The sequence below is a fragment of the Scheffersomyces amazonensis genome, assembly GCF_036850825.1.
Source record: "Scheffersomyces amazonensis strain UFMG-HMD-26.3 chromosome Unknown RJT21scaffold_5, whole genome shotgun sequence".
In the NCBI taxonomy this organism is placed as follows: domain Eukaryota; kingdom Fungi; phylum Ascomycota; class Pichiomycetes; order Serinales; family Debaryomycetaceae; genus Scheffersomyces; species Scheffersomyces amazonensis.
In genome coordinates this window covers 125246-140227 of record NW_027042745.1, presented here as the reverse complement: position 1 = coordinate 140227, position 14982 = coordinate 125246, and the positions used below count along the sequence as shown (strand labels likewise).

General features: G+C 34.0%; 3 protein-coding genes across 3 annotated transcripts; all 3 read right to left on the bottom strand. All coding sequences in view use genetic code 12, as the record gives it.

Moving 5' to 3' along the window:
- Nucleotides 1–504: 504 nt before the first annotated feature.
- Nucleotides 505–3261, bottom strand: RJT21DRAFT_107705 (OPT oligopeptide transporter protein-domain-containing protein; the record flags this gene model as incomplete). The annotated part of the gene is made up of 2 exons (XM_064879857.1): nucleotides 505–2811; nucleotides 2887–3261. The coding sequence occupies 2 exons, from the start codon at nucleotides 3259–3261 to the stop codon at nucleotides 505–507; spliced, it is 2682 nt and encodes an 893-aa protein (XP_064737084.1).
- Nucleotides 3262–4449: 1188 nt separating this feature from the next.
- RJT21DRAFT_121514 (OPT oligopeptide transporter protein-domain-containing protein) lies at nucleotides 4450–7206 on the bottom strand (the record flags this gene model as incomplete). The annotated part of the gene is made up of 1 exon (XM_064882125.1): nucleotides 4450–7206. The coding sequence occupies one exon, from the start codon at nucleotides 7204–7206 to the stop codon at nucleotides 4450–4452; it is 2757 nt and encodes a 918-aa protein (XP_064737083.1).
- A 3588-nt stretch (nucleotides 7207–10794) lies between these two features.
- RJT21DRAFT_121512 (uncharacterized protein) lies at nucleotides 10795–11807 on the bottom strand. Its single transcript, XM_064882124.1, has one exon. The coding sequence runs from the start codon at nucleotides 11597–11599 to the stop codon at nucleotides 11099–11101; it is 501 nt and encodes a 166-aa protein (XP_064737082.1). The 5' UTR covers nucleotides 11600–11807; the 3' UTR covers nucleotides 10795–11098.
- Between the last annotated feature and the right edge of the window lie 3175 nt (nucleotides 11808–14982).

Sequence of the window (14982 nt, the reverse complement as noted above, 5' to 3'; positions counted from 1 at the left end):
AAAATCCTGGGCAATTGCATACAATCTAATTAGATGAAATACAAAAATGGTATTGTCCCATGAGGCAACTCCATGACTAGTTAAAATATAACTCAAACTTTAAATCATTTTGTGTCATTTCATGCCAAGAATAATGTAATCATAAACCTTAAACAACACACTAACTTATAATCTTAATGTATTATAGCCAGGGTTTGATACGGCTCTGTCAAGATAACCGGATTTTCAGAGTATTCTAATCTAAGATGTAAAGCCTGAATCGCTCCCCGACAGATTACATAAGTATTGTATTACACAATTACAGTCAATATGATAAACATAATATATTATTCAAAAATAGCCTTACGAAGTAGTGGCACAAAGTTGCCAATTCTAGCTGAAGTCATATAGTCCTTCAAATCACTATCAAAATGAAGATTTTAAAATTATAGTACTTCCTAATTTTATTGAAACTTAAATAAATGATAGTATAATATAATATTTATCTGTTGAGATCCAATCTTTTCAAGGGAAATTTCCGATTCTTGGGCCAAAGTATCCATCAGGAGCTTCAGCAGTAACATTCTTTAAGGATTGTCTTCCATAACCACCATCAATCCCAATGAATGAAACATAATTACCCCACCAGTTGACATCTTTTTCATGATATTCGACTGCAAAGAAGATGATGATAGATGAGAAAGCAACACCGGCAGTCAAACCTCCACTTAAAATATAATTATACTTACTCCACCATGCTATGAATCTCGTTCTAATATACCACATGAAAGCAATAGACGCATATAAAGATGGAGTTATGAACGATAAATTGTATGGAGCATAATTCAAGAACCCACCAATAATGATAGTTGGTTCGAAGTATTTGGAATATTTCTTTGGAGCATACTTCTTAAAGGCAATACAAGGGAAAGCCAACAAGAAACCAATTAAGAAACAGTATTGTAAAATTGGATACAAACCGTTGAACACTCTCTTAGGACCAATGACCCCCCATTGAATGGATGCACTGTAGAAAGTTCTAGAGTTTGGACAAGTGAAGTGTTGAGTATTATGAGGATCACAATAATTCTTAATGTTTCCGATAACAAAGTTGATTATACCTAATTGAATGAAAGAAGCAATGAACACAGATAAGATTTGAACTCTGAATAATGATCTTGGAGGAATCTTAACGTAATGAGCCATCTTTTGATCAGTAATATAGTTTTGAGCTTGACCATCGATGTTGTAACCGAAGGCCTTGATGAAGTTCAAGGCTAAACCATTACCTGGAAGAGCATAACCAACAATCAATTCGACCAAGACATTAAGACCGAAACTGAAACCAGTTCTTGAATAAACAGCAGTGATTGGAATCAAAAACACTAAGTTAATACCAAGAGCAAAAAAGAGACCCCACACTGGAGTTTCGGCCGGATAGATCTCCACACAGATGATAGCCAAAACTAAGGAAATAACCAAGATGACCAAGAACGCCCAATCTGGAACTTCCTTGTAAGCTTTCATCATGGTGGTGTGAGGATCATTAAAGCCTTCAAAAGTGGATTTCTTATAACTTTTGAAACCAACACTAAGACCTTTGAGTGCTTTCCACATAGATTTGTAGTTCAATGTACATTCATAGACCACAGCAAATGGATAAAGAGCAAAGAACGCACCATACAAGACCAAGTTAGCAGCACTGTAGAATGGCGGACCGTATTCTTGATATTTAGCTTCATCCAACAAACCCCTTTCATTAAGGATTGCAGTGACTGCGTATGGATCACCAGTATTAGTGAATAAACCATTGGAATTGATAGGTAAGAAAGCTGTCCATTTGTAATTCGACCAATATACACCAATGATACAGAAAAAACCTATAATCATTCCAATATAATTATTCACCTGATTGTAGAATGGTAAATATAAAGGACCATTAAAACTGATGATGTTCCAATCGAATGTTGGAATAGGATTCAATCCTAAACCGGAGATTGAACCAGTAATCATAGCAAGGTTAAAGTTATCAGGAGCTATCCATGTCATCCAATTGAAGTACGAAAGTGCTTGAAACAAATAATCTGGAACCCAGAAGTAGACGAACAGGGCTGCAAAAGTAAGGAAGAAGAAATAATATCTGGATATTTTCCATCCATTAATAACTTCTCTCTTCTCCGGTTGCATCAAAGCTTTATTCAATGCAATCGTTGGTAATAATGTGGGCCAAACAGCAGCAGTTGGATACACAGTAAACTTTCTCATGATACCAGCCAATCCAAAACCTAAGAAGTTATTAGATAAGATCAACAATACTTCGTAACCGAAATCAACCCATTTATTATCATAAAACACAGCCATCTTTTGAACATGGATATTATATGATACATAACTTGTAGCACCAGACACCGAGTAAAATAAAGTGGCTAAAAACTGTTCTTTGTAATTCCATGGGCCTGGATTCAAGTCGATGGTATATTTCCAAATCTTGAATTTCCATTTAGGTAAAATTCGTTCCAAGATCAAACCAGTAGGATAAAGAAAGATTTGAACAACAGACGAGTCTAAGGTGATACCAGGTTGTCTTTCAGCAAAGAATTGGTTGATGACAGCACCAATGGCAGTCCAGATGATACCAGCAATATAAACTCTGACGGTCTCAACGGGAATAGTAGGATCATCATAAGGCTCAATGACAGCCCTCACTTCCGGATAAGGAGAGTGATAAGCAATCAACGCAGCTTCTAATCTGACTTGCAATTCCCAATCAACAATTTGATGATAGTCGACATCATATATATTCCCGAAGACGGTAGGTTGTTCCGCCGAGGACTCGTCCGTGTTGATCTTCTCATCCTTAATAATAGCATAATCTAATTTCTCCTTTATATCAGATGATTCATGAACATACGAGTGAGAGGCAGCACCAGCAATCAAGTCGTCGATCAAGTCTAAATCAGCTCTAGGAATATTGATATCATCCTCATGTTCCACAGCAGCATCCTTCAATATTTGAACGGCTTCATCTATTTTCAAGCCTTCGACCTTTTCAATCATGAAAGAGGCTTGAACAGGCAATTCAGCCAAGGACACCAAGTGGTCGAAGTGTAAACGTTTCAAGATGAACCATTTCTGATCGTTAGTTAAGGAGGTACCGACGTCACCAAGAGAAACTGCATTTGATGCCACAGCTCTTAAATCAATCTCATGATCTTCTATATCCAAATGACTTCCAACACTTCTTATGCTGGTTATCCCAGTAATTTTCTCTGCAGTTGCCATTTTAATTGAATTGTAGCAATGAGATAAATTTTAAAAATGTTAATGAACTACTTAAGATACGGAGGAATATCCGGTCTTATATAATAAAAAGTGAAGTATGTAACCAGATACATAGTGCCAGTCAGTTCAAGGATAGAGTTATTTTTGAGGTAAACCATTATTAATTTGAATTTTAATTTTTGGACATTTAATTATTTTGCAGTCGATTAAGATAGCAGTTCCACAGTCGGAACAGCCTTCCTGGAGCCGCCCCAAGGTAACATTGCATAAAAACAGACATTTTCATTACATCATTGTCAAATGAGATAAAAATTTAGACATTAATGAACGATAACAGTCACAATTGATAACATAATCTGTGAACCCATAAATTATTGCGGCCACAAAATTTCAGATTTAAAAAATAATTAGAAGCGAATGTTTTGTTTCTAAGTCCTTTAGAAAAATAAGTGGCTTCATGCTTTTGCGAGCTTCCATGAGCCTTCGAAAAGCCCCTAACTACTTTATTTTGCTTATGGCAGAAGTTTCTCTTAGGCTGACAATGTTTTGCAGTTTCCGAGCAACAATTAACTCTATTAATCTTACTATAATCTTTGATAGAACAGACAGTTCTTGAAAAATTATCTTCGAAGATGAAAGACATGTATTGTGGAAATGCCAAGAAATTCCTCTAAATTGTCAAGGAGATTTACTTTGATAACAACATGATTGAAGTGAATTCGGAAACACACGCATCAAACCGGTTGTGCGCGACAATTTCTGTATTTTTCAAGCTTGTGATAAGCTTGCATAGAAATTAGGCAGCAATGGAACTCAAGCAAAAGTCTTGGACAATTGTTCCCCCCCCCCAAAATTGCAGTTTTGTGTCATTCGTGCCTAGAATAAATGTACTGCAGCCAAGGTCTGATACGGCTCCGTAAAAGATAACCGTTTGTAGTCATACGCCAAAGTAAGACAAAAGCTGTTTAAATATTTCTTGTGTTACACAGTTACAGTCGAATTTGGGAAACAAAAATATATTTATTCTAATTAGCCTTATGATGTAGCGGCACAAATATGCCAATTCTAGCTGAAGTCATGTAGCCAAAGTTCGAGTCCTTGTCAAATCAAACTTTAGTACACCCTAAGCAAAATAAAGAATACCGAAACTTACATGAAAATGGTTGTAACTGTTTAGATCCCATCTCTCTAGGGGAAACTTCCTATTCTTGGCCCGAAGTATCCATCGGGAGCCTGAGAGGCTGCATCTAACAAAGATTGCCTTCCATTTCCTCCATCAATACCTTCATACATAACTTTATTTCCCCACCAATTAATTGCCTTGTTATGGTATTGAACAGCAAAGAAAATTATAATACCTGAAAATGCAATACCAGCGCTTAAACCTCCACTCAAAATATAATTATATTTACTCCACCAAGCCTGGTATCTATACTTGATTAATCCCATAAATATAATTGAAAAGTATACGCCTTGAATAAAGTAACTAATATTGTAAGGAGCAAAGGAAAGGAAACCACCAATAATGATAGTTGGCTCAAAGTACTTAGTATAGGTTTTGGGGCCATATCTCTTAAATGCGATACATGGGAACACCAATAAAAATCCGATGAGAAAGCACCATTTCAAGATAGGATATAATCCATCAAAGACCCTCTTTGGACCAATAACACCCCAAATAACAGATGCACTATAGAATGTTCTTGCTCCTGGACAAGTGAAGTGTTGAGTATTATGAGGATCACAATAATTCTTAATGTTTCCGATAACAAAATTGATTATACCCAATTGAATGAAGGAAGCAATGAAAACAGATAAGATTTGAACTCTGAATAATGATCTTGGAGGAATCTTAACGTAATGAGCCATCTTTTGATCAGTAATATAGTTTTGAGCTTGACCATCGATGTTGTAACCGAAGGCCTTGATGAAGTTCAAGGCTAAACCATTACCTGGAAGAGCATAACCGACAATCAATTCGACCAAGACATTAAGACCGAAACTGAAACCAGTTCTGGAGTAGACAGCAGTGATTGGAATCAAGAAAACAAAATTAATACCAAGAGCAAAGAAGAGACCCCACACTGGAGTTTCGGCCGGATAGATCTCCACACAGATGATAGCCAAAACTAAGGAAATAACCAAGATGACCAAGAACGCCCAATCTGGAACTTCCTTGTAAGCTCTCATCATAGTGGTATGTGGATCATTAAAACCTTCGAATGTAGATTTAGATTTTCTAAAGCTTCTGAAATCACTGAGAACACCCTTAAATGCCTTCCATACTGTTTTATAGTTATTTGCGCATTCGTAAATAATAGCAAAGGGATAAAGCGCAAAAAATGCGCCATAAGTAACCATATTCGCAGCACTGTAAAAAGGAGGGCCATACTCCTGATATTTAACTTCATCAAATAAAGTCTCTCTATTAACCACTGCTTTAATATTAAAAGAATTCCCTTGATTATTATACAAACCATTGGAATTAATTGGCAAGAAAGCTGTCCACTTGTAATTCGACCAATAGACACCAACAATGCAAATAAAACCCAACATGATTCCTACAAAATTGCTCAATTGATTGTATAAAGGCAAAATCAAAGGATTGTTGAAACCGATAACATTCCAATCAAATGATGGCCAAGGATTCAATCCTAAACCGGAGATTGAACCAGTAATCATAGCAAGGTTAAAGTTATCAGGAGCTATCCATGTCATCCAATTAAAGTACGAAAGTGCTTGAAACAAATAGTTAGGAACCCAGAAATAAGCAAACAGGGCTGCAAAAGTAATGAAGAAGAAATAATATCTGGATATTTTCCATCCATTAATAACTTCTCTCTTTTCTGGTTGCATCAAAGCTTTATTCAATGCAATCGTTGGTAACAATGTGGGCCAGACTGCTATGGTTGGATACACAGTGAATTTTCTCATAACACCAGCCAATCCGAAACCTAAGAAGTTATTAGATAAGATCAACAATACTTCGTAACCGAAATCGACCCATTTATTATCATAAAACATCGTCATCTTTTGAACATGAATATTAGAAGAAACATAACTTGTAGTACCAGACACTGAGTAAAATAAGGTAGCTAAAAACTGTTCTTTGTAATTCCATGGGCCCGGGTTCAAGTCGATGGTATATTTCCAAATCTTGAATTTCCATTTAGGTAAAATTCGTTCCAAGATCAAACCAGTAGGATAAAGAAAGATTTGAACAACTGGAGCACCTAAGGAGATACCAGGTTGTCTTTCAGCAAAGAATTGGTTGATGACAGCACCAATGGCAGTCCAGATGATACCAGCAATATAAACTCTGACGGTCTCAACGGGAATAGTAGGATCATCATAAGGCTCAATGACAGCCCTCACTTCCGGATAAGGAGAGTGATAAGCAATCAACGCAGCTTCTAATCTGACTTGCAATTCCCAATCAACAATTTGATGATAGTCGACATCATATATATTCCCGAAGACGGTAGGTTGTTCCGCCGAGGACTCGTCCGTGTTGATCTTCTCATCCTTAATAATAGCATAATCTAATTTCTCCTTTATATCAGATGATTCATGAACATACGAGTGAGAGGCAGCACCAGCAATCAAGTCGTCGATCAAGTCTAAATCAGCTCTAGGAATATTGATATCATCCTCATGTTCCACAGCAGCATCCTTCAATATTTGAACGGCTTCATCTATTTTCAAGCCTTCGACCTTTTCAATCATGAAAGAGGCTTGAACAGGCAATTCAGCCAAGGACACCAAGTGGTCGAAGTGTAAACGTTTCAAGATGAACCATTTCTGATCGTTAGTTAAGGAGGTACCGACGTCGCCAAGGGATACTGCGTTCGATGCGACGGCTCTTAAATCAATCTCATGATCTTCTATATCCAAATGACTTCCAACACTTTTTATGCTGGTTATCCCAGTAATTTTGTCTCCCATAGTCAGAGTACTGTATTGTATACAAATTGGTTGAAATATGATATATCCTTCTGTTTAAATAATTATTTTTCATTAGTTGCCAAAAGTTGGGGCCGTTCATTGAGAGGATATAACAAATGTGTATTTCTTAAATTGATTGTGCAGGGTATTGTATGATATTGATTCTTCTAGATAATGTGAATTAGTGTTCATTTGCAAGAAAATATTGCGGTATTTTGCTGCAAGAATTTAATCCAAATTGATTTTCGATACTACGCAATTTATGCAACGCAATTTATAAATAGCGCAAAATATTTTTACACTTTGTACAATTCTATAATGTCGAAGTCGCGCAGATTTCTGAGCACCAATAAATGGGTATGTAAGGCTGAACATGGGCTACGAACTAGGAATTCTTGTCTCTTACCATCTTCAGCCTTGTATATCCGAATAGAGAAGCGTATACTTTAGCAAAGTTGTCAATTCGCCTATAAATTAAAGTGAAATTGGCAGGACAATTATAATTGAGGAGCAAAATGTAATTATTTGCAATTAAGGTTTTGTGATTTTGCTGCTTTCTATTTGAATGAAATCTGACAGAGGAAGGGCACGCAACCATGGAGCCAATTTGAGCCGTAGTGAGATATGCCGAGGGCATGTACGGCAACATGTTTCATTTACACTCTGAATTGACGTTTTCACACAAGGTAAATTATTAGATAATTAACCAATAGTATTCAATAACTATAAATAGAAACTGGCATTATCTTCGACTTTTTGGTAGACTTATAGAGATCAGCTTGTGCCTTATCAGTATAGATAACGAAAAACAAAATGAATGAAGCAATCACATTCAGTCTTTATAATAGTAAAAATTTCAATGTAACTGATCCATATGATATTCAATATGTTTAGAACCGTAGACGATCACATATGCTTAAAAAGTAGTAAACAGGCGGTTTTACATAGGTAACTTATTACAGAAATCTAAAATAATAGTGTCTTATAAATTTATGCTAGCTCACCTTATAAGTTGGGTTTGAAGAAACTCATAGTATGTAGCTGAATCTCTATGCAAGACATCTGTCTATTATGATTCTTTCAAAATATGCATTTCGATGTAAATCTGTTATGAGTTTTACTCTTTTTTTCCTTTTATATGGGTATTGGCCATTATTGGTGTAAAATTTCATAGCTATTGTGGTCTATTTCCTTTGCGGTACTATCTCCAGATATGTTAAAGGATTTTCCTATATAACCTTTATTGCTTATAACAGACATTATTTAGAACTATATCTCTAACTCTTAATGGACGTGTCTCAGTTGAACTCTAATCCATTCGGTATATAGCAGTATAACTTCCTAAACCAATTACAGCTCTTCACCAACTTAGTACAAGAAATTTACCAGTTTATTTAAATACCAATTTGTATTACCACATTCTGAAATCGAATATTTCATGACTGTCAGCTTTCCGTTATCTATGCTATAGTAACACAAAAATGCATTTACTAATCCATTGTTTATATATATATCAACATTTTGGTATTGGTGTAGTTGAATATTTAGCTAGAGGAGTAATTCCACTTCTTAATTGTAAATGTTGGATAAGATCACTCGCATCATTAACAGTGAACCTAGGATTTACTTAGGAAATAGAAGAATTGGCCGTAGATATATGTAGTCACTGACTGAAAATAGAATAATCCTTAATATTATTTTTCAAAAATGTGTCATACATTCTAATATAAATGGAGCTAACTCTATCTAAAGAGAAATATGACAATTATATAGTTGAGAGAAACGTAAAAGATACATAAAAACTCTCTTAAAGAACAGAATGTAGTAAGTGGAATTTAGCATTAGGCTAATTAGAGTAATAAACAAGTATTTTTTAATTAATAATGTTAGAGTAAGATACCAAAATCAGCATGAAAATAATCAGTTTAAATTCAGTCACCGCCATTAACACATTGTCTCTTCCATAAATGAACATCGCTGTCATCGCCTTTCTCAAATCTTTTTTTCAAGCATGCTAAACCATCATCGCAATCAGCGTGGCTGTTGCAGGGCCCTCCAACTCCAACTCCATGAACCAACCCTAAAGTCGTAAAGCAGATAAATAAAATATTGACAACCTTCATTATAACTCTCAACTATTTAAGTAATTGAATATAGATACCTTTTCAGAAATGTAACAAGATGACAACAAATATAATATTATGTCGTTTGGCTGAGGTGATCTTCCCTTTTTATACCTCAGTATTCTACTTTCATTATTCAACCACATCCCCGTGAAACCTCGGCCAGAGTTCACTCTTTAGAGAATTATATCTAATCGTTTTCGTAATTTATAAATAGAGCAAACGTTTTACATTGTACACTAGTATCCCTTTTTTTCAAGTGGCTGCTTCTTTGAAAGTCACCAAAATATCAGTGCCGCTCAACAAGAGAATCATTCATTTGCAACTGAGGCATCGCCCTACAGGTTAAAGTTTATAACATAAATTGGGCGGGCTAAAAATGTCTGTAAAACTGAGCATGAGCACGAAGAAGGAAGCATTATCTGTTGCTACATTCTAGCTATGTATATCCAAATAGAGAAATGGATGCTTCATCTAAATTGTCAATAGGTTTGGGCATTAAAAGGAAATTGACAGTATAATTATCTAATTATAAATGAGAAGCAAATTTAATTGTTTACAATTAAGGTTTTGTGATTTTATTACTTTAAAAATGAAATCTGAAGAAGGTAGCGCACCAAACCACGGAGGCAGAGTGAATTTTGTTTAATAATAGAGTATGAATAGCAGTCTTCACAGAAAACATAAGATTAGCTACATTACACTATTCAATAATTTGATCCTATAAATAGAATCGGTCATTGTCCTGACTTTATGGAATTGTTTATGGAAATTCACAAACGCCTTATAGATATAGATAAAGGAAAACATGATTAATGGATTGATCTGTAATTTCTCATTGTAGTGCACTTGAGCAGAAGCTGAAACTATCACGTTTTACTATATTAATCTTTTGTTGATAGCGATTTATTTGTTATGTATATTCACATAAAACCGTAAATATATAAGCTTCAATGTTATAAATCATACACATTTGATATGAGTAAAGTTATTGAAGTAAACTAACGCAGTGAGGTTTCATAAATTGATACCCTATTAGGTTGTTTCGGAAGAATCTCTTAATGAAACCGAAATTCATGCTCCCCCAGGGAATTTAATCTTTTTTGAATTTTTATCTCCCTTTTAATATAGGTTTCAACCACTATTAGTGATCTTGCCTCCAATGTCTTTGTTTTTCTTTACAGTATCATAATAAGGTATTAGGCTGATACCTGAATGCTGTTTACTACTCATAATATCTAGTATAACGAAGGGGCCTAACTTATGGTTTGTCTGGATTTAAAGTTAGAGCTATTTATTTACATAACAAAGTCTAAGAATCCGATCCATTTATTACTTTGCTCTTTGCCAATGAATGGGAATCCGATACGAGACTACATTACGGTAAATTGCATTAAAAGATTTCAGAAATAATAATTACAAGATAAAAATAGTAAATTGCTAAGCATTAACTAGAATCTTTAGTCTGATTTCTCTTGAATTCCCCTTGCACGAAGACTTAAATTATTACCACGCATGTTATTCAGTTCTCTGCTAATCAGCTAATCCTTAATTTAGTTTCTTAATAACGATTCACAGGTATACTTGCTGTTCCATATAGCATGCTAATATGATCAGCCTAAATTAGTGAAGCACCCTACATGCAACATGATTTCTATAAATGATAGTTGGCATGTTGATGCATTTAATTCCTGGAAATCAAGCTATATATTCAATCTGACTAAATAAGAATTACTAAAAGAGGATTAAATGATTTAGTAAAACCCTATTCAAACTTCAACTCTAGTATCTTGCCCTCTTACTTCCTTGATATACTTTCCAAATTGACCACGTACTCTACTAGTAGCAGCATCTATCAATGCATCAGCAGTCAAAGTTGAGGGATCATAGATCTTGTCCAAGCTAACAATATTCTGCTCTTGAGGCTCATAAATGTTGCTGTCATATTGATTAAAATCGTTTTTAGTAATGAATTTTTCACTTAATTCACCTAATACGGCTATCTCATTTCCAGTCAGGCTTCTAACAATTTCTATATATCTATTTTCTGAAATCCGAAAGAAACAACATTTTGGACTTAAGAAAGCAATTTCATCAAGTGATCCAAGCAGGGCATTGATTTTCGAGTACTTAATGTACACTTCCTTTGGTTGAATGACTGTGTAAACACTTCGGTTAAATACACTAACATTTGGATAAACATTTTTTTGTTCAACATCTCTGAAATTATCAGAATTAAACCATAAATCGATTGAACTATCACTTACCATTGTTGCTTAGTTTCTTTTCAATGATTGTCGTTTGACACTATCAAATCTTATTCTATTATTGAATAATAAAATAATGCTTCTTAATGCTTGATTGTTTGAAGAACTGAATAAAATGTTCCCATATTTATAAATTATTCTTATACCTCGTTGACCACATGGTAATCCATATTAGAGTGACCTTATCTATGGAATTTGCGCCCAATATTCCAGCCCCGCATGAGACCCGGAGTATTATGCGCGGCTGTGAGGAATATTTGTGTAACGTTACATCATAGTAAGCCTTCTATCTACTCATTACATATGTATTTTCCCAGACTTCGGAGAGAAGCAACATATACTTTAAAAGCCTATTTGAATCATTCAATATTAATAGAATAGGGGATTCAATGACTAAATATAACCTTTGTAAGTATTTAGGCAACATTCTCGCAATGGTATTCTAGTTAACTCTGATTTCTAACTGTTGGACGCTTCCCTGAGATTACTCCTCGTGGTCTGAATTAACATCCTAAGGGAAAATTTGATTCTCAATAAGAAATCTATACGAAGTAAAGGAAAGGCAGAGAAAATGGGGCTATCGATAACATTGTTTAAGTTTAACTTTTAATGCGGTATCAAATCAAAATTTTAAAATGATAAAGTCTTCACAATACATTGAAAACAAGTACGGCTCATACATGGTCAATACTGTAAAGATATTGCATTAATTTGATTCGCTGAATACTTTGAAAAAGTGGTCAATAATAAGATTAGTCATCCACAGTTCCAAACTGAAATATTTATTTCAAAAAAGCATGTCTAGACTAATTGATGTATAATTAAAGACTTGGATTATTACCATATGTCTTTTATCTCGATGTAATAATAAACAGTTTAGGAAAAAAGTATTGGTGAGTGACAACAAAGTTTGCTCTGAACTTTCTAACCGAAAACAGAGACGCACCTATGGCCCTTAAGCTACATGGCACGTTTGAATGACTTCCTCGGTTATCATTAATGATATTTCCTGTTTCGTATACAAACTAAATAAGAGTAATATGCAAGAGCTTATGGCTGAAGTTTTGGCCGGGAGTTTATCAAGTCATCAAAAGTATTTTATTTCAACATAGCTTTAATGTAGATCCAAGGATATTGTAATATCTAGGAAGTGCCTTTAGCATGATTAACTGATTTGCAAGCGGAGAGAAGTTTAAAATTAAGTTATAAAATCACCATGGCCTCAGGAGAGATTGGAATAACCCAATGCAATTAGCCTTGTTATACTTTGACTTTTATGTGTATAATAATTTGTATATCAAGTGCAAAGTTGCAATTAATTTAACTCCTCATAAGGTAAAACCTACTTATGAGTATGGAAGTAATGTAGACAGATAAGATAGGGAATAAGTTTTGTAAAAAACACGTCATTCACTCGAAGGAGCTATTTATAAGTCTTGTAGATCGGAACAAATGGTAAGTAATTATCGAAACAACTGGCTCAAAGTTCCATTTTCAAAACAACAATTGGAAAATCTGATTCAATTTTATCGCTGTTGAATAGCCTTCAGAGTGAATGGCTCTTCGCAGATCTGGCTTATCGTTTGTCTCAATATTTTTTATATCCGAAAGCGGAAAGAGAGAATTATAAAATTTGTTCTTCTCTTCTAATTGCGCTCCTACATTTTCCCCATTTCTTTACATTTTCGGACACAGTTAAGAAGAGTAAATAAGCCAGCTCGAATTAGAAAGATCAATTTCATAAGTGATTAATATATTATATGCTAGGTAAGGTATTTCCAGACAATCATACAAACAATATTTTTGAATTTAAGAGAATATTGAATAAGCAAATTAAAATTTATCATCTTCTTTGATATGGGCTAAACTAGCATATAGATATCACGTGGTTATTTCATGATACACATAGAGAGATTCAAAATATATGGTATTGCAAAGAAGCTTAGTGAAAAGACTTTGTATATTGTAATTTGTTTTATTTTATTAAGGAAGTATCGTCTCAATTTATTGTTAATCTGCAATTGCAATGATATCATTGATAGGCAAGAATTCATGAATTCATGTACATGTAAGGTTAAATCAAATATTTCAGTTGTGTATCAATGTCGAGTCATCAAAACTGTTACATTTTGCATTTTCTCTAATATTTTGAAGAAATAGTTAGCCATCTATTCGTATCTGTACACATATTTAATGCTTACTTTCATCTAAAGAACATTCATTCCTGCCTTTGTTTTTATCGATTAGAGTTTTCTTTTCTTTTCTAGTTTGTTTCTTATTGTTTTAGGTAAAGGGTCACAGTTACATTTTCATGAGAAGCCTCTGTTATAATATTAGTCTTACTTTCTATAAGACCTACAGAATAATCTACAGGATACTGTTCAGCCTCTTCTCTAATATTCGCGGATCTTATAGTCAATGTCAATCACAAAGACACCTCCTAAGCTCGGATCTTCTAATTTGTTAGGCAAGATTACTTTAACAGGAATTCAATTTGTAAATGACAGCATGTGACTTGAAATTTTACTTTCATAAAGGAGTTATCAAGAATATTACATACTAGCAGTTCTCAATCGTTCTTTTGAACATAGCTTATTTTATCAAATCAGAACAACACTTTTTGTGGATATTTATATAATCAAATGTTCTGAAATCTTTTCAGTAAGTATTATGATCAAACTCTAATATATTAGGAATACCAAATAAGTAATAAATTGCATTATTTATGTTTTAGTTGGTATCCAAATCTTTTGAAAGTTTGGGACAATGATACAAACTAATTTTGTGTGATTGTAAGCATCTTTTTTGCAGCTTTTTGCGCAGTGAAAAAATAATTCTTCGCCTAAATATGACCTTTTTGGTATACCAATAACGGCTAATAATATTATGATAATTCAACAAAAAGTTGCAATAACCTGAAAATAATGATTTTATTAAACTATTTTTTAATTTCATTTATTTCCATATAATTTATTAAGTTTTGGAATTTTGCTTTTTAATCTTCTATTTATAGAGTATTTTATTCTATCTGTATTCATCTACTAAATCTTTTCACCAATTCAAATCAATTCAGTACTTTTATTAGCATCCTGAGTTCAAGACAAACTCTCTTTAATACCTATATCATCCGTACAAAAACCAAGTTAGATATTTGAGTGAATATTATTTGTACTTAATAGCTGATCACTATCATTCTATATAACTCTAGCTTCCGAATAGTCATCGCAATCAACCATAGTGTATGAAGTATGAAGTGCAATAATCAATGATTTTCCACTCACATTAGGGATTATCAGTGTAGCAGAAAGATATAACGGTGCTATTTTCATAGCCAGAATAGTGGGTTTCAAACGCATATGTTATCTGTACAGAACATACAAACAACC